This window comes from Heliangelus exortis, chromosome 1 (assembly GCF_036169615.1).
Source record: "Heliangelus exortis chromosome 1, bHelExo1.hap1, whole genome shotgun sequence".
Lineage (NCBI taxonomy): Eukaryota > Metazoa > Chordata > Aves > Apodiformes > Trochilidae > Heliangelus > Heliangelus exortis.
In genome coordinates, this window is record NC_092422.1 from 116363939 (window position 1) to 116390141 (window position 26203).

The 26203-nt window shown below is 42.7% G+C and overlaps 1 protein-coding gene across 2 annotated transcripts; it reads left to right on the forward strand.

Annotated features, from left to right (window-relative positions):
* Window positions 1–6702: 6702 nt before the first annotated feature.
* MAB21L3 (mab-21 like 3) lies at window positions 6703–25291 on the forward strand. 2 transcript variants are annotated; one of them, XM_071760407.1, is made up of 8 exons: window positions 6703–7075; window positions 7453–7636; window positions 12033–12173; window positions 14226–14297; window positions 16722–17013; window positions 19815–19996; window positions 20991–21185; window positions 24052–25291. In XM_071760407.1, the coding sequence occupies exons 2-8, from the start codon at window positions 7589–7591 to the stop codon at window positions 24283–24285; spliced, it is 1164 nt and encodes a 387-aa protein (XP_071616508.1). In that variant the 5' UTR covers window positions 6703–7075; window positions 7453–7588; the 3' UTR covers window positions 24286–25291. The 2 variants fall into 2 exon arrangements, with proteins under 2 accessions (XP_071616508.1, XP_071616500.1); XM_071760399.1 differs by having other exon boundaries at window positions 6703–7636.
* Window positions 25292–26203: the final 912 nt, after the last annotated feature.

Below are 26203 nucleotides of genomic sequence, written 5' to 3' on the forward strand. Positions count from 1 at the left end.
TATATCTACCCTGTGTCATATCGCTGCTGGGAGCAGATGCGCCACAAATGATTGACCCTTTGGCAATTTGGCTTTGACTGCACAAAAGAGCCAATAAAGTGGAAAGGGCTGAGCAGCTGATTACAGTGATTAGCTCAAAGCTGTGTAGTTTTATGGCCTAGGATAGAGGAGGAAGTGTTTATTTGAAGAATGCAATTGGATGCCGCCTTCTTTCTCCTGCTGCCTGTTCTTGATGATGATAAGTTTTTAGAAGTTGCTGACTAAAAGCATAGCATACATATTTGTCAGACACAGCTTGGGCTGGAGACTGTTAGTTCATTTTCCAGTGACACAAGCTGGTGTGTTGCAATGCAGGTCATGATCTGATCTGTCTAGAAATTCCCTAAAAAGATTTAAGTGAAGCCTCTGTTGAGATTCTCTCTCAAACAAGGCTGGTTCTCATGGTAGTGTTTCTGCTGCATCTCTTGATCTGCTTTGTGGTACATATATTGTACTCCTAATGAACAGCATCTCTTCTTGCTTCTGCTGCTCTCATTCTTGTCTGTATTGTCATTGTTCCCTCATGGCAACTGTTTCTCCCATGGCCCTCACACATGAGTTCTCCAGTCTTCATGATTCTCTCCTCCCCTACCTCCTTCCCACCCAAAATAGGGAAGTTGCCTGGCCCTTTCCCTATGTTTTTATCAAGCTAATTTTTATAGGTGTCCTAGAGGTGTACAGACAAAATCTTCCTTTATCTTACCTGCTTCTTCATCTGCCTCTTTTCATCTCCTTGATACTGTGTTAGCCTCGGATCACAACAGTGCCCGAGTTGACATATCCTGGGGATTACAATCTTAGTTGTAAGTTTGATATCTACTATTCGTGTGTGTGTGAGATGACACAAGCTGTAAAGTTTCATCAAACAGCCTTTACATTAGATTGTCTCTACTGCTGAGTTTGTACAAAATTACAGCAGCTTTAACATGGCTCAAGCTCTTGCAGAATGTAATTGTCCATCTCTCTTCACACTTTATTTTTTTAAAACGCAGTGTCACCTCATTCAAATATATCTCCCATTACTCAGAAATAGCTCCCAATGTCCAAGCTCTCTGGGTCTAGAAATCCTTCTCAATTGCTTGCTGAAGCTGACCTGTTTGTCTGCAATAATTACATTTTCATCAAGAGAAAGAAATAGATCTTGTGGGTATGTATCTGTCATTGGCCTGCGAGATATGAGACCTAATTTCTAGTTCTGTCTCCAATGAGTGCTTGTGCATTTCTTACTAGTGAGTCACTGGGTGAAGCACATAAACTGTCTGAGTCTTCTCTCTCCCAATTGAGTTTGTGTTGGAGTGACTACTCTCACTAAGCACTGTTGATTTATTCAATTTGCTTCAAACTTTCATAGATGCAAGCAACTGAGTAGGTTCTCTGAATAAATTCTGAATTGGCAGTCGTAAATCTCAGCTGTCTCTCTGTCCCAGAGATATTGTGCCCCTAGATTTAAAGTCCCTTTTCTTGACAGCTGAAAATAATCAGTCTACCAAGAGTTGAGCAAACCTATGCTGAAATTAAAATGAGGCAGCTTTTTCTCACCTGCCAAGACTTACAGTGCTAAATGTTTTTTCCAGTTGCACTGTGCTCTGCCAAACCATGTTTTCTCAAGATGCTGTTCTTCCAACCATGTGTTTAAATCAGTGAGAGCTTCTTGGTATTGAGTATTTTCTTTTTGACATTCAGTCCACTTACCTAAGCATATATAAATAAAATGCTAGAAAGCTCCTGTTTTTATGAATGTTGGCCACAGGTAGTTTTTCAAGTTGGTGGGACATCCTAATTGAAGCAATAGCTCAGTAATTGTAGCTTACTGATGTAGCTTCCCACATAGTGGGAAAATATCCTTTGCAGGTGCTTGGAAATGGTTTGGTGGAATATTTTATGTTTACATCATGATGAATTGAACTTGTACTATTTCAGTAAATTTCCAGAGGACAATATGTGGATTTAGAACTCAGAATGCCTGTTTTCTTCCCCAACATCTTACTTTGCTCTTCTGGAACTCAGATCTGATGCAGCCAGAGCTTTCGGCTTCCTGCCCCCTTGCCACCCTCTTAGATGATTGTTACAAACTTGGAAATTTTGACTCCCTGAACAGCTCAACATACTGCATGCCAGAGATCTTGGCAATCCTATAAGCCCTACTATGAGATTTATGCTGTCTAGTGCCTTGCTTCTTAACAACATCTGCAAAACTGACTGGATTCTTGTGAATTTGCTAACTGAGGCTGGTTAATGGTGAGTAGCATGTCTGAAAACAGACTCAGGTTGCAAATAATTTTGAGTTTCAAAACTCCTTCCAGGTTATGAGAACTTATCTCTACCAAAACCTATCAGCCTTTTTCTGATGTGTTCAGTCCGGTCAGGAATGGAAAAAAGATATCAAGCTTGATAAACCACTGGAGCTGATCCAATACTGTGCTCAGTTTGGAAGGGATGTAAAGCTTTAACTTTCTTGATAAGAGGTGCAGGCCCAAGGCTAATGTGAGAACTTGTGACAGTGAGAACAAGCAGCATAGACCTCTGCAGCATTTTTAGGCCTGTGAAGTGTTGACTGATGAGGGGTGGGGATGAGTAGAGAAGCATTTCAGTTTGGCACCTACGTGTGATTCTGATGTTGTCAAAGTACATTAGTGGCTCTTTCTCTTTTCTGTAGTTCATTGTAAGATTTTGTCATTGGAGCATCCCCTTTGCCCAAATCTATTTGTTAAAAATGAAACAACCCAAATTAATTCACAGACCTTGTGTCCTGAAAAGAAGTCTGATTGTGTTACGCTACTACACTTAATGGTACTGAACCATCACAGCTAAAGAGTGTTACAGCATAAATGTTATGGGGAATTCAAGCCACAATTACTCATTTTGTACAGTCACTTAATCCACTAATGGGTAGAAATGGGGAAACAGTTTAAGAAGGCAAAAGAACTGTCAGAGATTATTAAATCTATTGGGATGATTTGTTTTGCTTGTCTCTCTTGACCCAAGTATGTGGTTCAGCTAATGCAACAGACTCAGTGCCTCTGGTAATTAGAGCAGGAAGTGCTGGGTCATCATTAAGGGCCTTATTTCATCTGGAAGGCACATCTTTAACTTGAAACCAACTTTACTGGGTTTATTTGTTGCCACTTCAGATCACCTGTGAGTCACAAGTGGTACATTGAACTGACTTGTGTGATTAAATAGAGGTTTTTTAATACATGCTTACTGCTCCGTATGAGTAGTTTTTCTAAATAGTTGCCAGACATAAAATGCCACAATATTGGACTTCCCTATACAGTTAATGCTGATGCTCTTACTTACATGAAGTTGGTGATCTTTTTTATTGTTGTATAGTTCTGATTATTTTTTTATTATAGGTTTGAAAGAAGCTTGTCATATCTATGAAACTGAAGAGTAAAGAAAGGAAAGCCAAGCAAACATGGAAACCATCAGTAATTGGCAGCTTCAGGAGATGTGAGAGCCAATCTAATACTATTCAAGATATATATTCACAGAATACTTTTACGTGGGTTTCACAGATCCACAATCATATTCAGGTCTGGATGTTGCCAAAGGCATGAAAAAAGATGACATATCACAGATTCAGTATTTTTGTAGATACTAGGAAATCCCTAAATCCTTTTAGAAGAATAGCAACAAGCTATTCTTGACATAGGAAAGACATAGGTACAAAGCAAATTATCCACAAACTGAACTCCATTACAAGATGTTATGAGGTGGACACTGAAATAAAACAAAGAAAGGGGTGTAATACAGCTGAATCATTTCAGGTGAACTTATGCAGATCAGCAGGCAGGGAACTATGACTTGAGAAGATCAAGATATTGAAGAGTGGCTTAGAAATGTTTGAGCAGAGCTGGATAAATCAGTGGATTTCTTATCAAGCAGATCTGGGGGACTGTCTGTGGTCAGCTATGTGTGTGAGTGATGCTGATAACCTTCTGAGGGACACAAAATGGGGGGGGAAGGTTTCAATGCCCTTAGCAAAAATAGTCTGAGGGTGATTCCCCCTCTCAGAAATACTATCAGGGGCCAATCTCTTTCAAAAATCAAGAAAAAAGAAAGTGGTGTCAGAAAGGTAGCCACTCTAAGCATGGGTGGGACCCTCCTTAGAAACAAGTATATACTTGGGGAGTTTGTTAAATTTGTTAAATAATCTGTTAAATTAACAAAAGTCAAAAGGTCCCTACAGGAGCTCTTCTAGAACAGATATCATGGATATCTGATCATCTAGAATTGAAGAGGCTTTTTCTGTTTGCATCTTCATGTCATTGCCTGGCTTCAAGAGAAAGTTTTGTACCTCCATAAAGCAGCTGGAAGCTTTTCCCATCTGTTCAGTCCGGGGCTGGCCATCAGACTGGCACTTGGGACAGCTGGATGGGAACATGTGGCCCTCTCTGATAACTGTGCAGCCACATTTCTGTGGAAGGCCACGGCCTCCCCTGCTCAGGGAGAGTTAGCAGTGCAAGAGCTGCTCAAAAAGCAAGAGTTTCCCTTCAAAGAACAAAATATGCCTGGTCCTGGGAAAAGGAGGAGTGACAAGAGGGGTGTTCTTTTCTGTGCTTCTCAAAGAGCGTGGAACAAGAAATAGCTTTTCTTCACTTTATGTCTGGGGCAGTAAGAAGAAAGCACAAAAAGCAGGCTCAGTGGGTTTCTCAAGAGACCCTTTTTGGCCTCTGGAGCTTGACTCTGTCCCCGTTTTCTCCATTTGTAATCTTACTTCTCTATACAAGCACTGTCAGGATAGAAGCTCCCTGAGACAGACCAACATGGAGCTTGGGTTCAGTTTGTTTCTGTAGTTTTGGTGATTGATTGGAAGAAAGAAAGGAAAAAAAAGGCAAAAACTAATCTAGAAATTTTAGGCCTTGAATGGGGCGAGCTGCAAAAAACCTAACTATTGGCTGAAGTTAGGTAAAGGTTTCAGCAGATCTCACTGGAGGAGCTGAGATTCTTCCCACCTTGGATCTCTATCCTCTTCTATCTCTGCAGATGCTTCTCTCTCTCTACACTCCCCTTTCTCTGTCTTCCTCCTTTCTGACGCAGGTTTTTCACACAGTAATATTCCCTCCTGACACATGGCCATCTGCTTCTACTTTTCTGCTGTTTTCTCTGCTATCTGGTTGACATGTAACAAATGAGAGTCCTTGTGATATCTGTTTTCCTTATTGAGGTCAAGACTGGCTGCTATGTCCCACCCCACCATGCTGTTTTGCTCTTTACAGAGGGCTAATCACCACTTAAACCTTCACTGTATTTTGCTGTTATTCTAAAGACCTTTACTGGTTGCAGTATTTTCTGTCAGTCAAATAGTACTTTTATCATCCTATAAGTAGAATAATAAAATCTACAGGTGCTCAGTGCAAGTTGTCCGTCTGCTATTACCTGCTGCATCCAGTTCTTGTAACTCTTCTCTTTCATTGGATTCACTGAAGGACAAGGAAATTATGAATCAGTAAATTCTTACAGTTGGAGCAAGGAGTTCTCAGAGCTGAGAAAAGCCTGTGTTTGATGTTACTTTTGATACTGGATTTCCTATTGCTTTTTCCTCTGCCATCTCCCCTTGCACCTCCTAAACAGTGATGATAAGGGAGAGTTATTTGCTCTCTTTAGATGGCAGGAACTGTTGCTCAGATCCCTGGACTTCAGCTTGGGCTTAAACATGCTTGAACATAAAGCAAAAAGATGGTCTTTGTCCAAGACTTTATGCCACCTTCCCTCACTATGAGGAGGGGTAGCTGGGGCTATCCAGAGCCTCTTGGTGAAGTACTTCCCAATAGAAAAACCTAAGATATGTTACTGTATACAAGAAAAAATGACCCAAACCAATTCGTCATCTGTCTGCCAGCAGCTGTGACTCTGCAGAGATCTTATGGGTGCAAGAACACAAGACTCTTAATCTCTTCTTGCTTCCTGATACACATTTGAGGTTCTGGGTATTAGAGTAGTGCATGTTACCAGGAGCATTAAGGAAGTTGTCTTCTGTATGTACAGCTGGCTGCCCTAAGGGGGTGTAAGTGACTTAATGTGTTAGGGAAACAATTTTCAACTGAATCTGACTTTTTAAAAGGAACATTCTTCCCTCTTGCATGCTCTGCATGAACCGCATCTGACCTGCCTCTACGAGTGCTTCCTAACCTATTGTTCCACTCACCTTTTTTCAGACCCTCCCTTTTGTCTGGCTTCCCCAGCAGAGCTCGCATACTCTGGAAGCCCCTCAGGTGAAAGCTAGCTGATTAGTGAGCAAGGATGAGGTATGGTTCCCTAAAAGTTGGGGACTCATATTTTTCAGTACCCAACTGTCATGGGAGATGGCTTGGGCAGTAAATGCCTACCTGTCTTTCTGAAGGAGCTCCCGAGTGCTTTGGCAAAACGATGAAGGCAGATTCCCTCGAGGCACAGTGAAAGGTCTCATTTGAAGTCTCTGACATATTGGATGTCCTGCAGGTATTGGCACTGCATTAATGTATTTAGTAATTCACTCTTAAGAGGGAACATCATGAAAGATAAGTAGCAGCAACTGTCCCTTCCCTGAGGTAGCTCTCGCCACCTACCCAAGTGCTGCCTTTTGCCAGCTGCTGTAGAGATAATAAATCAGTCAAGAGATGTCAAAGTTCAGTTTCCAGGGGGAAATAATGACTTTACTCAAGAGTGAAGTGTGCCTTCCTTATTAAGGGACACTTAGCAGCATGGGATCTCATCTCTACACTCTGTCACTCCCTTCCATGTGCTGATGTGCTTTTTTTCTAAAAGCCACCAACCCTCACTGGATCGATGAGGCCTGATCAATCGTTTTTCCCTCTGAATTATCCATATGCTGTTGTTGGCTGAGCTGCTGGCAGAAAACGAGAGACAGCTTTGTGTCTGTTTACTGTAAAGAAAGCAAAGCAAACTACAGGAGGGGACAGGCTGCAGGGTATTTACTGTCAATACAGCCAGAGGGAGAGAAAAGATATAAGGAGAGGGGAGCAGAGGAGGTAGAGTGCAACTTAGATGAATGATCTGAGTGTAAAAATACCCTTGCAGTTTCAGAGAGAAAGTGAGTGAATTGAAGTCAACAAGAGATAGCTGAGACTGTTTAACAGATGGTTTAGTGAAGGGCTAGTGAGGCAGGGAAGCGCTTGTGGCACACAGAATAATAATGCTGTGCACGAGCATGCTTAATCTGCACTGCAATCTGAGAGGCACTTCCAGATTTGCCCTCAGACAGAACAGTAGCTGGGATGCCTTTGTGAGCGCCTGCATGCAAGACCCACCTTTTAAAAGGAATAAGATTAATAATAGTGATTAAACTTAGAAAATAATAATTGGAGCTAGTTTACCGAAGCAGCTGGGTGTCCCCATTGTAACTCAGATCAGAAAAAAAAAAATTAAAAAATAGGTGGTGTACTTCTCTGTCCTCTTCTTCATCCACAGAGGAATTAGGTGACCCGAGCTTCACAGGGTAAGAAGGCTCTGAGCATCTTGCTGTGAGAGTCCCTTTACTGCCAGAGGCAGGTGAGTGACTGACGAGTGAATTCACACTTTAGAGAGCAGCAGAGACCATCCTGCCATGACACCATTCACAGATGAAGATGTAGAAATCTACATCCAGAGCAAGGTAAGGGTTTATCTGTCCAGATTTTCTGTCTCCCACAGTAGGTGTTGCTTCTGAAGGGTGCCAAACTTGACAGCTAGTTGCTTGCCTGCTGTCTTCTTTTCTAAGACAAGACTGGGTGAAATTTCATTAAAACTGTATTTCTAATGAGATTTCTAGGTTTCTGTTGTAGAACGTTATCATGTATCTCAGCTGGTAGCTTAAGTTTTCAAGGTACTTGTCCTCTTCTACAGATGTCCTGAATTTTTTCTCCTGATCTGGAATTCTAGATGTGAGACTAGCAGTAATTGGCAGCATTTAAACTGAGGAATGTCCTTGGCTCTCTCCCTGTCCAGTGATCTTTGCTTTACAGAAAAAAAAAGATGGAAACCACACCAGAGGTTGCTTCTAAAAAAGATGCATGTAGGAACTGGAGAGACAGACAGATATTGTTGGAATTCCCCCATCAGTCTGTCACCTCAGCTAAGGACATTTCTGTATATACCATGATTAAAATAGCATTTCTCATTAGCACATTTTCCTGGAACCACATTTTCTATTTTATGAGTTATTCCAGTGCTTGATATTTTTTTCCTTATTATGAGATGAAGTAAAACTGAATAAATTCCTCAGTGAAACAATACTGTTTAATGAAAGTAAATCTAAGTGATCCACAACAGTTTTTAAAGCTGGCATGTTTCATCACAGTAGTTAACTAGATCCTATTTTATAGTCTGCTTTCCCCAAGAAAATGCAGGATAACAAAATGAAAAATAATTTCAAAATGGAAAATTCTAAGTGTTTCTTTTCTGTAAAGGATAAAGTATTCTAGTAACACGAAGGGGCTGGTAAGAAAGTTTTGTTTTCTGCATGGAAATATTTTGGTGACAAGTAAATGTATTTCTGTAAGAACTTTAATTTTCAACCATGCAGTGTTGTGCACAGGAAAATCATTCCATCAGAATCTGTTCAGTGAGCTATAATAGTGAACACTGCTTTGAAGATTTATAAAGCACAGCTACAAAGTAGGGAACAGAGGGAAGTTGTGCACGGAGCGATGCTCATATGACAGCCATCAGTACAGGAAACAGAAGCAGAGTGTACTTAAATAAGGCTCATAGGTGCCAATATTTTTGGTTTTATTGAAAGTCTGTTTTCTAGCAGCCCTTCAGCTCTGGTAGGTTCCTAGCTCTGCCTGCTCCTGAGTATCCTGTCCAAGTGAGGCTGCCGAACCTTCAGGCAGCTCCAGTTCTGCTTGCCAAATGCTGCCTGCTTTTGAAAATAGGTCAGTCACCTGGCACAATGAATCTCTTGGATACCAAAGATATCTTCCTTAAGCTGTTCAGCAAAGGAAAAACTCAAATGCATATGGAGTGGGTGTGAGTGGGTGGGTAAGAACAAACCCAAATGTTTTTAACAGTCTCCATTAAATCCCAGTCCTGTTTCCTTCCTCCATGAAAAAAACCTAAAACCTTAATTGACCTTGTTCTTCTGTTTTGGTGCATTTGTTTTGGCATGATTTCCAAAGTCCTTATAAAGGGAATGCTAGCAGGTGATAGAAGTGGCTGTCCAACAATAAATTTCCTCTTTTCTCCCAGCACGTTCATGCTAGTGCTAAAGACTTAGGTAGATGTGTTGGCTCTTCAGAAGATGCATTTGCTGATTCATGTTCTTTCTTCTGATTTTTATGCCTTCCTTTCTGTAGGAAGGTTATGTCTTTTAGTAGCATGATTAGGGAGCTACTTATGGTTAGCAACAGTTGGCAAAATCTATCGTGCCTTTTGATCTGTTATCCTCACCTCAGTGATGAGGAAGGAGTATGTGCAGAAAGAGGTGTTCAGAGGTACCTCATTTAACAGCTTTCTTGAGACCTTATACTCTCTTAAAGATTTGATGACAACTGCTATAGCCTGGCCAGTAGATGATGAAGGCACAATTAAGTGAGGCTGGGCTGGGCTGGGTTGGATGGATTCTTCCAGGATACTGGAGGTTGAAAAAAAAGTTCCTAGCGGATGCCTCTTAGAGAGAACATAGCATGAGCAATGTGTGGAGAGGCAATCTTAGACCTCTGAGCTGACCCACAGTGATTGTATGCTTTAGGCAGCAGAAGTCTGCTATTTGTGTCTAAAAACTCCTATGGGTGGACAACTTTTTCTACCACTCGTACCATTTGCTTGTTGGAGAAACCCCTAGGTGTCTTGAGCAAGTCAAGCTTGTTGGACTACTCTAAGAAGTTCTGATGGATGAGAAAAAATATGGCAGAGACAATAGCTACAGATGGGTGAATGCCATAAATGAAAGCTGAGATGAGGGGGTGAAAATGAACATGGTCTAAATTTTTTTAGTGTAAATTTTTGTGGGGAAAAAAAGTACATGTAAGCTTGTGAAAACCGGTTTCAGAGAACAAGGATGAACTGGGATGATGAAGAGGGTGAACTACTGAATTGCTGGGGAAATTAAAGGGTGTTATATAAACATAAGGGTCTATATGTTCTTAAACATAGCAAAGAATCAGGATTTCAAGGGTAAGTGAGAGCCCAGTGAAGGGAGTATGATACTGCTGACCCATGTATTTCCCACTTCCAAAATACACTCAAGCTTAGTAAAAATATTAACTTCACTGGCTAGGGGTTAGGTATTAATTCAAACTCTGCTCAAGTTCGGTGTTAGTAAATTGCTATTCATTGGTTAACTGATCTTGGGCAGGTAATAGTACTTTTTAGTCCACTATATGGCCCATTGTTATGATGAAGTGAATCTATGATCTGAGGCTTGGGAACACATTTCGACATACTTGAGAGCTTTTTCTCTCCGTTCAACTTTTGGAATAAAGACGTCTAAAAGGACTTATAAATGACGTGCTTGGCAGTGGAATTTTCTAAAAGTGATAATTGTGTGGAGATGCTAAAGAAGATGCTAAGCAAGCAGGACTCAGGAGGGTTAGAATAGAATCACAGAATAGTTTGGATAGGAAGGGTCCTTTAAGGATCATCAAGTCCAACCTCCCTGCTGTGTGGGCAGTGACATCTTTCCTTAGATCAGGTCCATCCAACCTGTCCTTGAACACTTCCAGGGGTGAGGCATTCCCAGCTTCTCTGGGCAGCCTGTGCCAGTGTTTCACAACTGTCGTTGTAAAAAAATTGTTCTATATGCTTTTTCTTCCTTTAGCTTTAGGTTAGCAACAGACTGTAGCAATGATGTTGGCAGTAATGCTTGATCATTCGCTTTAGCCAAGCTGTTAGTGGCCTAACACTCTTCTTTCATATCTGCAAATGGGCAAGTTGGAGCTTTAATTCTAGCTTCAGGTGGGCTTTAATTTTCTGATCCAGATCTTTCGAAGTGTTTCTCTGTTTGGTTCATTCTTGCCTGCAAACAATGAGATTTAGTAGAATATACTGAGAAAAAGCTAAAAAGAAATACAAGAAGAAACTAAATTTAAAAATGCAATCAAATGACATAAAACATTAGGATGCAAAAAACAAAACAAAACAAAAACAAAACCAACAAAAAACAGACAGTAAAAAGTCTTCTTATCTTGCTGCATAGGTGATTCTGGATGAATAAATAATGAGAAATACGTTAATGAATTTGGTTTACTGGAGTTGAACCTCCTTCTTTCTTTGGGAAAATCTGTAAAGATCTTTGTGAAATACTGAATGTTCTTTAATAACTTCATGTTCCTCCTGTTGAATCTCCTTGTTTGGATTTGACCATCCCCTTATACTCCATTAGTTTTTAGTTGTATGTGACGTCTCATCTTTTATTTTTCTGAGTTGTTCATCATTCACCTCCATCCTTCCAACACACAGACGTGTGAAGTAATTTTCAATAATTAATTGTGCTCCAACACCTTGAATTGAGGAACTATCCATCAAGGCACATAAACACCTAGTCCCCAGTGGGACCACCTTTAGAAAGATCCTTTTTCACCATCTAGTTGCAGACTCTCATCTGTACTTCAGAAATAAAGATAGCATGGGTACTTTCAACATATAATGTAGGGATCTAAATGCTGCCATATACACCTGATCAATTCTGGAATTCTTGTCAGCTCTTGGAATGAAACATGCCCTGAGAATCGTTAGCATATGCAGGGAAATAATTGGGTGTTCTGCATTGAATGGATAAAGAATGAGACTGCTGCCAATTTGATAGCAATTTTAGCCATGTGACAAACTCTTCCCCACCCATGCAATGAGATTGGAATGGAAACATCAATTAATGCTCATCAGGCTTCAGTATTGGCCCTTTGGTGTTTTCCAGCTTTGTCTGATAGTAAATGGGTTGTAACACACCAGGAACAGTGGGTTTTATTCCCAGTGCAGCACAGGCACAAATGATTCAGGGTGCTTTAAACTGATTGTTTCCTGCTGGAAGCTGCCTGCAGTTATGGTAAAAGTGTCTTTCTTGGAACTGACAGGTGGAACAGCGACATTATCTGGTTTCCAAAGCAGTGGAAGAGGTGCAGAAAATCATCCAGCAACTGACTGCAGAAATCAGCTATAAGGCCATGCGATTCCAGGCTATCTCCAACTCTGGCATTCACAATGAGAATATTAAGGTACAAACAAGAGCTCTAATACACTCTCTGGCAGCTTGTAGGCAATCAGTGATTTCCCCACTGTGTGTTTTTGTCGACAGGTACTGCACCCCAAATGCCACAGACAATGCATAGAGACTTCATTGGAGGAGTTCTAGCTACTGACTGGGTTGTAGGGACTTACTCATGGTCATCTCACAACTAGACGAGGATTGGACAGAGCCTCTTTTACAGCTGATGCTTTTACAAAGAGCATCTATCGCCAGAGCTGTCAGTCTGATAGCAGAAGTCAGAGCTCTTTGGGAGACAGAAGTAAAAACTTGTACAGAAGAAAAAATGCTCCTATCTTCATGAGCTATGAGTCATACTTTTCACAGGTGGAAAACCTGTCAACTCACTAAAAAAAGAAAAAAAGCCAAAAATCCTTCTTCTGCCATAAACATTAGAAAGCTCTCTCAGAAACATTTTTCTTTTTCTTGGTCATGCATTGGAACTTCTGTTTTACTGGAAAGAAATATACTTATTAGTGGAAGAAGTTAAATGTGTCTTCATTCTAGACCATCAGCTACCAAAATAATAATAATGTCCTGTCCCAGCTGTTACAGGAGTAGGCTGGTTATTTCCCATGACTACTTAACACAAGAATAATGTAAGGAGATAAACAATCATAGCGACAGCAGCTTCAAATGAAAATTGTGTTTTTCATCTGAACTACTTCACATCCTCTAGCTACACCAACCCTTATCCTAAAGCACCGCCAGTTACACAGCAAACATGTAAAAGCATGAGGCAACTTTTGCAGCTGTGTAGGATTTAAAGGGATGAGCTCTGTGTTTGCTGGGCTGCTGGAAAGGTATGGAGATGGTGACAGAATATAATCATCCAGTCTGAAATGTGGCTATTGCTCTGGGGAAAAACACATTCAGATTTATATCTTTTCTGGAATTTTGTGTATCTCAGGGCATGTGGCCTTGCCAGCAGGAATGACCACAGTGGCATAAAACGGTGCCACATCCTGGTCCACATGTTCCTTAGTGCCACAGTCTACCATCCACCTCTCATGCTGGAACAAACCTGCTTGGCTAGTGAAGTCTGACAAGAACAGAATTCCTGTTCTGGAGAACAAAGGAGGACGAAACCAAGGCAATCTGTAATTTGGTATTACAGTAGGGTGATTTGAACAACCTTTGTTTAAAAGGAATCCTCAGCATTTATTTTCTGAAATAGCAGATTTTCTATAAATACTTAACTGAACTCAGTGCTATAAACCTATGATAGACACACTAGGAAGGGCTAGGCAACTATCCTGTGGGTATAGGAACAAATAATGGAGTAATAAGTAATAAGACTTTTTTTTTTTTTTTTTTTCAACTTGAGCTGTTCTGCTTCCAAAAAACAGAATCTTTAATATTGCTGCAGACGTAACTCAACATTTATGACATAACTCAGACTTGTGTCAAGGGAAAGCCAATGTATTAACTATTCTGTGTTTAATTTTGAAACATCTTTTTTTCCTATCAATTAAATTTGCAGGAACTTTTCAGAACTTCCAGCCTCTGGTTAAAAGGACTTATATTAACATGGTGAGGGTCTACAAGCCTCCTAAATATGCAGGGCTGGGTGGAAAATATGGAAGAAAAACGTTTAGATATTCAATCTTTCTCTGCAACCCAGGGGAAAAGAAGTCAAAATCTGTAATGAAAAACTTGAGAAATAAAATGCATTTGACAAAATGGCATTTTTTTTATTTTTAAAACGTTTAAATGGGTTTGGTTTTTTAGTTGTGGCCCACTATTTTTGCAGCTGTCAACTGTGAGGGGCTGCTGTGAAGGCTGTGGAGACTTAAGGCATAATAAGCAGGTTAACATCCAGACTAGTTATGAGGACATCACTGTCCCATGGCATTGCCAAATGTTTAACTCTCTAACCATGGCAGGGCGGGTGGTCGTGGGGGGTGTTCTCCTTTAACAAATAGGCTCAGAGGGAGCTTGCAGCTTTGCTCTGTAAATGAATGACCTGGCACATGCTTGCTTTCTGCTCTGTGTACTTCTGGTTTTCCCTTCTGCCTCTCAGGATCAGCCAGCTTTACTGGCCAAGTGGTCAGCTATGCTCCGAGGGAAGCCCCCGTTCCACCCATCCATCCAGGTACAAAACCTTCCTGCCACCCAGTGCCTGCTGGTCCATGTGCCTCCTTCCTCATCACCTCACCCACCCTCTTCCCCAGACAACTTCACCCACCTAACTGGTCCTCCCGTGACTATTTCAGCCTTTCTGCAAGAGACGTGCTTTTTTGCCTCATGTGTAAATATTTTATTTCTAACCTAGTGCTTCTGCATCCCAGGGATATCCTGGCCAGGATCACAAGAATGAGGCTGGGTTTAAATTGCCCAGCATATTGCAGGCAGGTCTTTAATTGGGACTTGCTGGGGCCATCGTGTGGCAAAGCTCAGGTAAGGTCTGGGATTTGTGTAGTCCAAGAGGACATCACCTGCCTGGTTTTACTGGGAAAAGTGAAGGCTTGCCATCCCAAGCCTTGTGAATTCTGGTGTTTCCTGGCAGGCTCAGGTGATGGAGCCTTGTGGCTGGTATTTGAAGGCATTCCCATAGCTCCTGCAGCTCTTCCCTTTAAAATCTGTTAGGCATGGAAGTCAGCGTGTTAACATGGGGAGGAATGGTTCTTTATCTGACAGTGGGGCTGAGGCAGTGAGATGAAAAATAACTCCATGACAGCCCTGGTATTTCCCTTATGGAGCTTCCTTCCTGAGCTGCTCATGGGGTTTCTCAGCCCCAGCAAACCTGAGGTGCACATGTCAGCGTGGTCTGAAATGTCATCCTTTTGGTATCCTCCTGATTTTAGTTGGTTTGTACTTGCCAAAAGAAACCAAGTTTGTACTTGGTGTTTTTTTACTTCGCCATTTTTGTGCTTCTGGCTAGCCCTCTTTTGTATTTCAAATCTCTGGCCAGAGAGCAGAGAACACCAGCTGCTCCCTAGGGGGGAAGGAGCCTGAAGGTGAGCGTGACAACACCACAGCATCTGCCCCATGTGCCCAAGTGACACAGACCTCTGGAGGGCAGCTGGGGTCAGCCAGGAGTCTGGATCATCAGCCAAGTCTGTGCAGCCCTCACCCAGTATCAGGATCAGGCCTAGGATGGAAACCACCAGGGTCACATGGAGTCTGGTGATTGCCAGGCAAGTCTGTAGTGGCGAGGTAGGTCTGAGGCTAGGGAAGGCAGTCTGCAGGTAGGACAAGAAGAGAGGCATGGCTGTCGTGCAGATGGAGCCCAGCATTCCAGCGACTCCATATCCTGTGGCTGAGCTGGTGTCCCTGGGCCATGAGCAGGAGGTGTGTTTGTCAGTCCCATTAAAGCCTATTAGTGCCTTCAGGGCCCTGGCAGCTCAGCAGCAATATTTTAAATCAGCTGAACTACCAGGAAGGCTACCAGAATGTTTTGGATTAGTGTAGGAGAGTGACAAGTGTGTGCCATTCACCTCAGGTGTATCCACCTTGCAGCACCAGCTGTCACTTTGCATCCTGCTTGTGCAGCAGCCTCACCCTATTAATATGCCAGCTTAAGCAAGGCTTGGTATCAAGGGGACTTGAAAAGCTTCTTTGTCAACACAGTAAAAGTGTGGAGGAGTTTGAACACCCTCTCTGGAGCCACTGTTGCCAAATGCTTCCACACGGGTGTATGGAGATGTCTGGCTGTGCCCTGGGCCAGTATGAGGCTTTGTGGTATTTATGTCACCTTATTCAGTCTATCCATATGCTGGTTTTATTGGGCAATGGTCATTCCCAAAGTGAGGCCATTTAGTTTGCTTGCAAACAAGCTTCCTTGAAGGCTTGTTGTTCATTGGTTACTGTTTTCATCTTTACATTATTTTTTGCTTCTGCTGAGCAGGAGATGCAGGTCCATACAGTAGAGCTGGCCTAGACCTTAGTTTGTTTCCAAGAGTGCCACTACCTGGGTAGGCTCATGCATGTCACTTGCCTCACATCTTTGTCTCTTAAAGTACAGTCATACAGAGTGAAACACTTGTGAAATGAATGGGCCATAACCCTGTTTTACTGATGTCTCTAGTGGACCTTGGAAGAGATCAGAAGGGTGCACTTTCTGCCATAGCTACTACTACTACTGTTCTCTAGGCTTATCTCTAGCAGTGACAGTTCTGAGGTAATAACTGGGACTATTTTGCTTCCCTTTGCTAGACCTCAAAATGTTCCCTCTGATGTTTTCCTGCTCTTGGGAAGCTGCTAGTTATTACATCTCATGCAACTGCAGACTAGAAACAACAGGGAATGGGGGAAACCGTGGCAGGTGTGGCAGCAAATCAGTATGCTTGTCTTCTGTGGGCCATGGCAGTGACATCAAACCCCTTCTCAGACAATTTCCTTTTAGTCTGTGTTCTTCCAATGCATGGAACAGGTCCTGGCTGTAAACAATTGCTCCCATCGTATTTTTCCTTCTCTCCAAAGCCCCCAGCTTTACCTCTTTCTTCCTTAACCCTTTTTTACTTACTCCAAAGGGTCTGCCTTTGTCTCCTCTCTTAATCTCTCTGCACTCTCGTAGGTCTTAGCACCCAGCCAGTTCCTCATCACAGTCCCTCTGCGTGGCCTGAGCGGGTACAGGGAATGCCAGGTCCGGCACTGGCGTTATTACACCGTGCATGGAGCCAAGCTCCTCTCCTCTGTGAGGGACCCCGAGGAGCTGCACCAGTGGCTAGAGGTGGAGCAGTTCTCAAAAAGCCTTCAGCAGTGGCATGAAAAGGATGTGAACGTCGAAGGAGATCTGGTTCCAGCCAAAGTCCTTATCATCTTCCGGGAGCTGGTGGAGAAGTCGATTACCTCCTGTAACCTCTCCAGTGAGTTTAGTGGGGACAGGCATAAGAGGAACTGGCTGTCCTGCAGCTGATGGGGGGGAAGCCATCACACACACAAAGTGTTTGGTTGATTGACATGTTCGGAAGTTAAAAAGGCACAAGCCCCTCCAAAATCAAGGAGCCTTTAGTCCGTTTCAGTGATGCATGTAGACTGAGGAGAGAATTAAGTAGCCCTTGGCTCGTCGTACTCAAGATGTTGCTTCTTTCTTAGGAATTGGGGTAGAGTCTCCAGCAACATCACCCTTACAGTTCAGCCAAGACAAAACACATAGTTTCATAATATTTAGGAATTTGTTTGAGAAAGTTGTTTTTTCTACTAAAGCAGCCCCAGACTAGCAAGGAAGATATTATAGGAAAACTGGATTACAGGAAAAGTGCAAAGGTCAGAGAATAAAGTGCTTGAAGTTGTTTATTAAGTTGTTTATTAAATTATTTATTTATATAACATCAAGTGATGTTCTGGGGAAACCTTAGTTGCCCATAGCTTTCCAGCATGGACTGGTGGGAACTAAGTAGACAGAATTTTACTTAAGCAAAGTCTGTTGGACAAGTGCTCTTTTCCCTAGTGCCCAGGCTTCTCCAGTGCTCTTCAGCAGATGTAATGGAATTTTGCTGTCAGGAGTGGTGCTGATCCCTCTGTGAGCCATCCAAAGTGCCTGTTTATTTCTTGTGGCTATTTATACTGGATGTGCTGATCACTGACTTAATGCAATCAGTGGTGCATGCAACATGCCTTCATAGCTGCGACATCTGTAGCAAGATGCTGCCTGAAGAGTGATTCTGATTCTTCATTCTTAGCATCCTAGAGGCATGCTATGTACTTCAGCTAATGAATACTTGGTCCAAGCTAAATAGTCCATGTCCATCTTTTCACATTAATATACAGTGACAAGATCAAATCCAGCCTGTGGTGCCTCTTTGCATAGAGTTTGCATAGTTTCCAGGGTGACTTTACTCAGCAGCAGCCTGGTATGGGTTTTCTGTAATCCAGAGAAATAGGAACCATTTCCACTCATCTGATTGCACTCTGAATTTTAGTCACAGGAGAAAGCATGTTGAAGTCAAGCTCAGCTAGATCATGCATTCTTCTAGGAAGTATTTGTTATCATGGAAGTGGAGAGGTTGATGGAAATGTAATTTCAGTGTTGAAAACTGAAAAAGTTCTCTGAAAGTTTTCTGAAAATAGAAAAGATCAGATGGAAAAGTCATTGTGCTGAAGTGAAAACCTGCCATTGTGTCCAGCAGCAGTATCTCAAGTTGTTGAGCCAGGAGAGGTACTTTCAAGAGACCTGCGGAATAGTTTGGTCTTACGATTCTGATGCCTCTTTTGTAAGGCCACCTGGGAGGAGGCTGATGCAGAGGAGGTGAGCTAAGATGAAGTCAAAAGGAGTAATTACCTTTTTTGTTAATTTCTGTGAAGAATGAATTTCCCTCATCCCACAGTACAATTAACATTACAGAAAAAATCCCTGATTTCATGCTTCCCTATTTTTAAATTCTTTGAGCACCAGCAAAACCAGAGTTTTTAAGATGCCTCATTTTTCATTGGTGGATGAATAGGTACCACAATTTTTGGAAGGGCTGTGAATGTACTTACATGCTGATACACCAGTTTCTTTAATGCTTTTCAGCTGCTCGAGAAACCTGGTGAGGTTTCTCTAGCTTGGGAGCAGTACAGTTCCTGTTTTGGTGCCAGGCTTGGCTCAGGAGAAAAATGACATGCAAATTTTACTGAGGGTTATAAAGTTCTGCTTGGGATGGACTCCATTATTTGCAAGGTAATTCACCCTTGCACTTCCTGGACGAGGTGCAAAATTACCACTGGGTATAAGCAGATATTTCCTCTGTAAGATTAGATATTCATCACTGGCCCCTTAAGACTGTTGTTTGGGCTGCTTGTGGAAGTGCTCAGTTGCCAATGCCACTCAATATGAGGTGGGTTAACACAGTTCTACTTTACCTGCTTGTGGCAGTCTGTTCCATCTGTTTGTTCAATGGGTTACAACATAATCACACAATTGGCTCAGATGGCAAAGTTGAAGGGACAGTAATGCTGCCAGAGTGACCTTCTTCTATGAACACAGCTGGAAAACATCTCACTTTAAGTCTCTTAGTTGCAGATTTTATTCTTTTCTGGTTTTAGAGCGTGTTGTTCCTGGAAATCAGCCATTCTTCTTTCCTCCACTTCACCATGGAACTAACTCTTTTTGACACTCAGCAGTCCCAATGGGACAGACAGCCATTTTTGTATGACTGCTCTGTGCAGGCATAAATTATGTCACTGTCTTATGTGCAAGAGCATTTCCAGCTTGTGTATACCCCACAAAACATTCTGTGTCACCAGCAAGGTAAGTCATTTGGTCTGATCATGGGTTCTGTGAAGGAATAAGGATATCTTTAGGTGTGAAGGACTCCTCTGTTCCCTTCTGATCTGCAATGATCTCCTTGTTGTACTGTACTATTAGGAATGTTAGGTAGCAACAGTTGTCTATCTGTATTTTTAAGAAGCTGGTCCTAGGATATAAGAGGGCACACAAAGGAAAACAAAAGCTTGGGAGTAAATTGAGAGTAAACTTGAGAACTTAGTTTTCCCTTCATCTTCCTGTTCTCATTCCCTAGAGCAAATTACAATTATAAGGTTTTTTCTTGCATTCTTCTTATGGCATTGACGAGAAAGTGTTAAAACAGACCAATAGAACTGCAAGGCCCTAAACAGTCCTTTGTCTGACTTGTGGAAAAGAACCTCTCCTTCTTTATTATCTTTTCTTCTTGTTCTTTCACAGGTAAAGTGACAGTGCTGGAAAGCTTCAGCTCAGCAGTCCGGGTGGCTGTGGAGACATCAGAATCCCAGGTCGAGGTGGAGCTGGTCCCTGCTGTAGAGATTCCAACTTGCTGGCCCGAGAAAGCCCGGTGGCCACGTTGCCTTAAGCGTTGGCCTTCCCAGGAAAAAGTACAGTGCATCAAGGTGAACAGTGTAAAAAGCACTGTTAATTCTGTGCTGGAATTTATCTTGCAGGTGTCTGACTGGTATCCCAGTTTAAGGACTGCATGGTGATGGCAGGCAACAGCACAGTTGGAAGGTGTATTCTCTAGAGAAGTGGTATTTCGAAGTATTCTGTCAGATTTTATTAGGATTTTTTTCCCCCCTTATGCTGATGAATTCTATGGAAGAAAAACTGGGTTAACTGTTTGTTGCATTAGCCTCTTGTACACAGCTCTGCCTGTGTGGCTCAGTCCTGACACGTAATTCTTGCTGTTCTGCTCTGCCTCATGTAAACCTTCTCCACATGGACCACTTGCAGTTTTCCATCCAGCCTAACACCATCTTTCCCTACAAAGCTCAGGGTCAGATTCTGGCACTCCAGCTTAGCCTAAGTTGCTATGTTCCTGCAGGCCCAATTATGCCTCCCAGTCCTGCTCCCCTCTCATGCCTGACCTGCTCCTCCATGGCAAAGTGCCTGCAGAGCTACACTTCAGTAGAACTGCTGGTACTAAACCCGGTAGCTCTAGAGCCACATCTCCTGGGAGTAACTAATACCAGTAGATGAGAAAAGAAAACACATTGCACAGTCATTTGATTAGGAGTTAGGATGGGAGCATGACCTGTGTTTACTGCCTTGGCTAACCTTGTTTAGAATCCAGTGCCCCACTTTGAGAGATGCCACACATCATTTTTGTAACATCTCTCTGCATTCATAGAATCATAGAATCACAGGAAGTTAGGGGTTGGAAGGGACCTTGAAAGACCATCTAGTCCAACCCCCCCCTGCCTGAGCAGGACCACCTAGTGTAGGTCAGACAGGAACCCATCCAGGTGGGGTTTGAATGTCTCCAGAGAAGGAGACTCCACAACCTCCCTGTTCCAGTGCCCTGTCACCCTCGCAGCGAATTGACACACACTCTGCATTGCTTTTAGGTTTGCCTCTGCTCTGGTGTGACACTTTCCTTTTTGTCCACAGTCACTTGGTTTTGACCTTTTGGCTCGCTCCAACTATCACTGGCAGTTGTGCTTCTTCCGTGCTGAGCATGTGCTCATGGAAGGCCTCGATGAAGACGGTGGCTGTCGCATGAAGTGCTTCAGAGTCATGAGGCAGATGAAGGAAGATGTCTGGTGTGCTGGAAATAAGCCTGTCATCACAGCTTATCACCTTCAGGTAGGCATCACCATGACACCAAAACACAGTCTCGGTATCTGTTGCAGGGACTTCATCCGGTAATGTCAAAATATTACAGAATAAATCAGCTCCTCCTGTGTAACTTCAAGGTAATTTTCAGAACTGCAGTACCATTTCATTGCTCTACGGTGGCCAGAAGTTCAGTAAATATATGTTCCAAACTTCAAAAGGAAACTAGTCTGCAGGAGCATTATTATTGTGGCAACATAAATAATAGGGCCCTTGCTCTGCTGTGACTTCAGATAGGCATTGTAATACTGTCTTTAGTTGCACAGTTACCTCCAGCTTTCTTGACCATCCCAGCCATCCATATCCATCTATCTGTCTGAGGAAACTTGTGCTTTTGTCATTCTGGATGTGCACCAAACAAACATCTCTTAGGTGAGCATTATTTCATGAATGAGATGCAAACTGACCATTCCGGTGTTTTTCTGCCTGGGGTGGGAAGGGAAGAAAGAGGGGAAGAGGTGTAGTAGCATCCTCCCTGCATGTACTTCAGGGTTCATGATGGCTTCACTTTACAAACATTTGTAAAGAAGAGACAGAAGGTTCTGCTACAGCTGTGCCCCCACACCTGGCAGCTACAGGCACTGATGAACCACAGGCAGCACCATCTATCAGACAGCTGAGCAATCCTGTTTTCCAAACTTCCATCCTCCTGGAGCTGCCAGGAAGAGGCTGTTCTTCTCTCACCTTGAAGCCTCAAACCATCAGGCTTCCATGGTATTTATTGATCTTTTGGTGCCCCAAACCAGATGCAATGCCAAGATTTCTCCTAGAGAAAAGGTGCTGCTGTAGTCATGGGACGAATGTAAGTCATGATGGAAAAAAAAAGAGTTGAGGAGGGTGGTTTTAGCTTAGCAGAATGCAAAACTTTTCAGTGCCTATAAGAACAACCTGATCTGTCCTAGATAGGAGAAAGTGGAAAACCATTTAACCATTAGTAATGATGTCTTTCTCTGGCTCAAGGAGAAGAGGTGCAGGAAGTGCTGTTGCATGGACTCGATCAAAATCAAAAGCTCTTTAGAAGCTTTTCAGTTCTTTACTGTAACTGTACTTCAGGCTATTACTAGAATCATAGAATCATAGAATTGGCTGGGTTGGAAGGGACCTCAGAGATCATCAAGTCCAACCCTTGATCCACTAAGAAGAAAGGATTAGCTTGCCAGGCAGGAGTGCTTCAACACTACTTACGTTTAAAAGAAAGGAAGAAGAGAGAAACAGTCAGTGGAGAAAACAGCAGCTGAACAGAAGTTAGGTTTCTTCACATTGCTGTATTTCCACTCTCTGAGGTATCCAGCAATTGTTAAACAAGACTCCACACCAAAAGGGCCCACTATGACAGCAGATATCCTTCTCCTAGAAGCTGTGAAAGCCTGAGAGGACTTAGTAAATACACTCATTATACTTGCCTCCATAGGAATAAAGTTCAAGATAGGAAGTCTCACCTAAGCACAGGTTGAAAGCTGCCAACTCCACATCTTTTGGTAGACAACTGGCAGCCTGGGGTGGTTCAGTAAATGCTGGGGATAGATCACCAGGTTGGCAACTGACTGGAAGAGTGTCTCTATTGTTCTTGCCTCCGTTGTTGTATCTGCTGCCCAAGGATCTTGCTGAAGTAGTCTTAGTGTGATAAAAGATAACTGCTCTGCAAGTCTCCAAGGAATGGCTCTCACAGTGAATTCCTCACTGTCTGTTTTTCATTTTGTTTTTTTTTTTCTTCCACTGGCAACATGAAAAAAAATCCAAAAAAACAACAACCTTTTGTGGTTATTTCAGCTGTGAACAAAAAAATTGTTCACATTTGAAAAGATGTCTGAGGAGAAATTTCTCTACAATTATTGCACTGCCTGCTGATGGAGAAAACCAAACACAGCAATCCAGAATAGTGTGGTTTATTTTATGAAATTCTACCTCTGAAGAAACCAAGGTGCTGAAGGCTGTAGTTCAGTCACAGCATTCGTGGGTGTCTTTTTACTGAATCTGTGAAATGAAAATGGGAATCTGAGCACACTGAAGAACTTAACAGAATTATTGAACCCAGGATCGATGGCTTTGTACTTTCAAATCTGATTTCAGGTTGAACCTGGCAGTCAGTTTGGTTTTCTTTGGTGCAGAAAGTGTAAGTACCTCCAGAAAATTCTTCTCAGTCACAGGAAAGCCTGTAAAAATGCAACATGGCCAGTGAAAAAAACAATATGATGAGAATAATAATTGTATGAATTTTATTTTAAAATATTAATTTCTCAAATGTAAAATCACATTAAATAAACTTGGGATAAAAGAACATTGTGCATGCTGTTAGTATCATGTGTCAGAAGAACACAGGCTGCACCTGACCAGAAAGAATGTCCTGCACCTGCAGATCTTGGACAATCTGTTTGGGATGCAGATACGTGTGCATCTGCAGTACAAATACAGCTGAAGCTAACAAATAATTACATTAACCTGATTATTCTTCTCTCCCTCCTTGCTCCTATTGGCTTCTACAATTGTATAATAAGCTATTTTCTGCAGCCTAAAATGCCTGGCATTTCTACATCCTGTTGGAGAATGGCAAATAGGCCAAGATTATTTTAGCCAGGACCATTTTCAGCCAATGGAGATGGGCTCCTCTGAGACAAGATCCTGAACATTCATGTCAGAGTTGCTCTGCCTGATCATCACCAGAGGCTTTAGTTGTGATCCCGTTATCGCAGAAATGTTAACACAGGGAGATGGCAGTGCGAGTGTCTCTGATTTCCAAGGCTGTCAGCCATTTACCAGCACTAAAACTGCCTTAGTAAGCTATGTGAGCCCTCGACAGAACCTCTAACACTTCTTCTCTCCCATCTGCTTCTTGCAGACAGTGCTATTCTGGACGTGTGAAAAATACCCACGCACCAAGGATTGGCGCTGCTTTCCCGAAGCCTTTCTGAGGCTGGTGCAGAAGCTGCACAAGTGTGTAAGCCAGCACTTCCTCAAGCATTACTTTGTGAAGAACACCAATCTGCTCAAATACGCCAACACCAGTGACCTGGATGTGGTGGCCAGCAAGCTCGCAGTCTTCTTGGAGAACCCTGTCTTCTGCCTGGACTAAGGCAGGACAAGGCCTCCTCGCCCCAACCCTGAGCTGATGATCCCCCACCTCCTCTCCCCACCTGTGGTTGTTCTTGTCCTTCCAGTAGATGTTGCAGCTGGCTTTGCAATGCAGTTGGCACATGCAGCGTGAAAGAGAAGTGTCAAGCTGGCAGCAGTGGGCGGTGAAAACTGATGGGAGGTATCGCTTGATGCCCGGCTGATCTAATTTGCTTTCAACAGTGACAGACTGCCTGGGAGTTGCAGCCAGTGAAACCCAACTTTCTGTGTCAGTCAGAGCAGGCAACTGCCTCGCTCTGCTGCCATATCCAGTCTTGTGGCACCTAAGCAGAAAGATGGTGCAAAGAACTCTCCGCTCTACTGCCTACCCACTGTGTAACCTAGCACATGTATTGTTGCTGCTGCCCCCATTCTCAGGACAGCGGGTTTCATTCCCTGCTTACCTCACAGGCCAGCTCTGCAGAAGAGCAGAACAACATTTCTGAAGTGTACTGAAGCTTTCTTGGAGACACTTTGGTGCCTCCATCTCCAGTTAAATGGGATCCTGCTCCACTACAAAGATACCCGTGCTGCTGGGGTTGAAGAGCTGAAACAAAGCAAGAGGAAGAATGGTGGTGTTTGCCTCCCCCTGTTTTTAGTCTCCTCCCCTTTAATTTTTCTTCCAGTTGCTTCAAAGATGTTTTCTTCATGTTTACCTCTGCCAGTTGTGTTACTGCCATACAACCAGGGGACATTGCCAGAGCAGATTTCACTCGCACCCCTGGCTTCATTCTGTAGGATGGAGCAAGGAGCAGGTCTTTCCCATGGTTAGGCCCCATGTATTTTTGGGTGGTGTACAGAAGAAGAATATTTTTCAAAGTCTGTTATGTTAGCTTTCAAACCCCCGGTGCATTTAATATTATGGATGTTTAAAAAGAAAATCAGCTTTAGTGTTTTAAAAGACCAGAGTTCTAGAATTAATATAAATGTTGGCTTTAATGTTATTAAATCACTGAAACTAAACTAAAGTGGGTTCTTTTTTTCTTCTTTTTTTTCTTCTTTTTCTCCTTATATCTGAGCAGGGAAATAAGTATCTCCTTTACCAGGGGAAGTGGCAGAGATACGATTTGCATTCTCTACTTCAGGGAGCTGCTGCAGTGTATGGTCTGCAAGATCCGTGGCAAAGCATCTCCCCCTGGTGTTAAATTGTGGTCTAACGCTGCACCTTTAGCACAGGCTCTGCTTTCTGTCCTGATTTTGTATGCGTGGTTCACAAGTCCATGGGGCCAGGTGGGATTCATCAGAGTACTAAAGGATGACTACTGGCACACGCTATGGGAGGACCCCTCTCAATCATCTGCTAAGGGTCTGGGGAGGCGTCTGCTGACTGGAAGCTGGCCAGCTTTATTCCAACCTACAAAAAGGGTGTGAGGGAAGACCCAGGAAACTACAGAGCTGATAGTCTAACCTCAGTTCCTGGAATAATTATGGAGATTATACTGGGAACTATTGGAGGGCATTTAAAGAGCAATGCAATCATCAGGCACAGCTAACATGGGTTCACAACTGTAACGTCCTGCTTAATTCATCTGATATACTTCTACAATAAGTCACCAATCAAGTGGCTGAAGGGAAGGCAGTGGATGTAGTTTTTCTGAATTTTAGCAAGGTTTTTTTATACTGTCCTTCACAGCATCCTTCTGGACAAGTTGTCCACCTGTGGGATGAGTGGATTCACAGTGCACTGGGCAAAGAACTGTCTGAATGGTAGGGCTCAAAGTGTTGTATTGAATGGGGCTACATCTGTCTGGAGGATAGTCACCAGTGCTGCTCCTCAGGGCACATTCCTAGGGGCAATTCTATTCCATATATTTATCAATAATCTGGATGAAGGAGTTGAATGCACTATTAGCAAGTTTGCTGATGATACCAAACTGGGA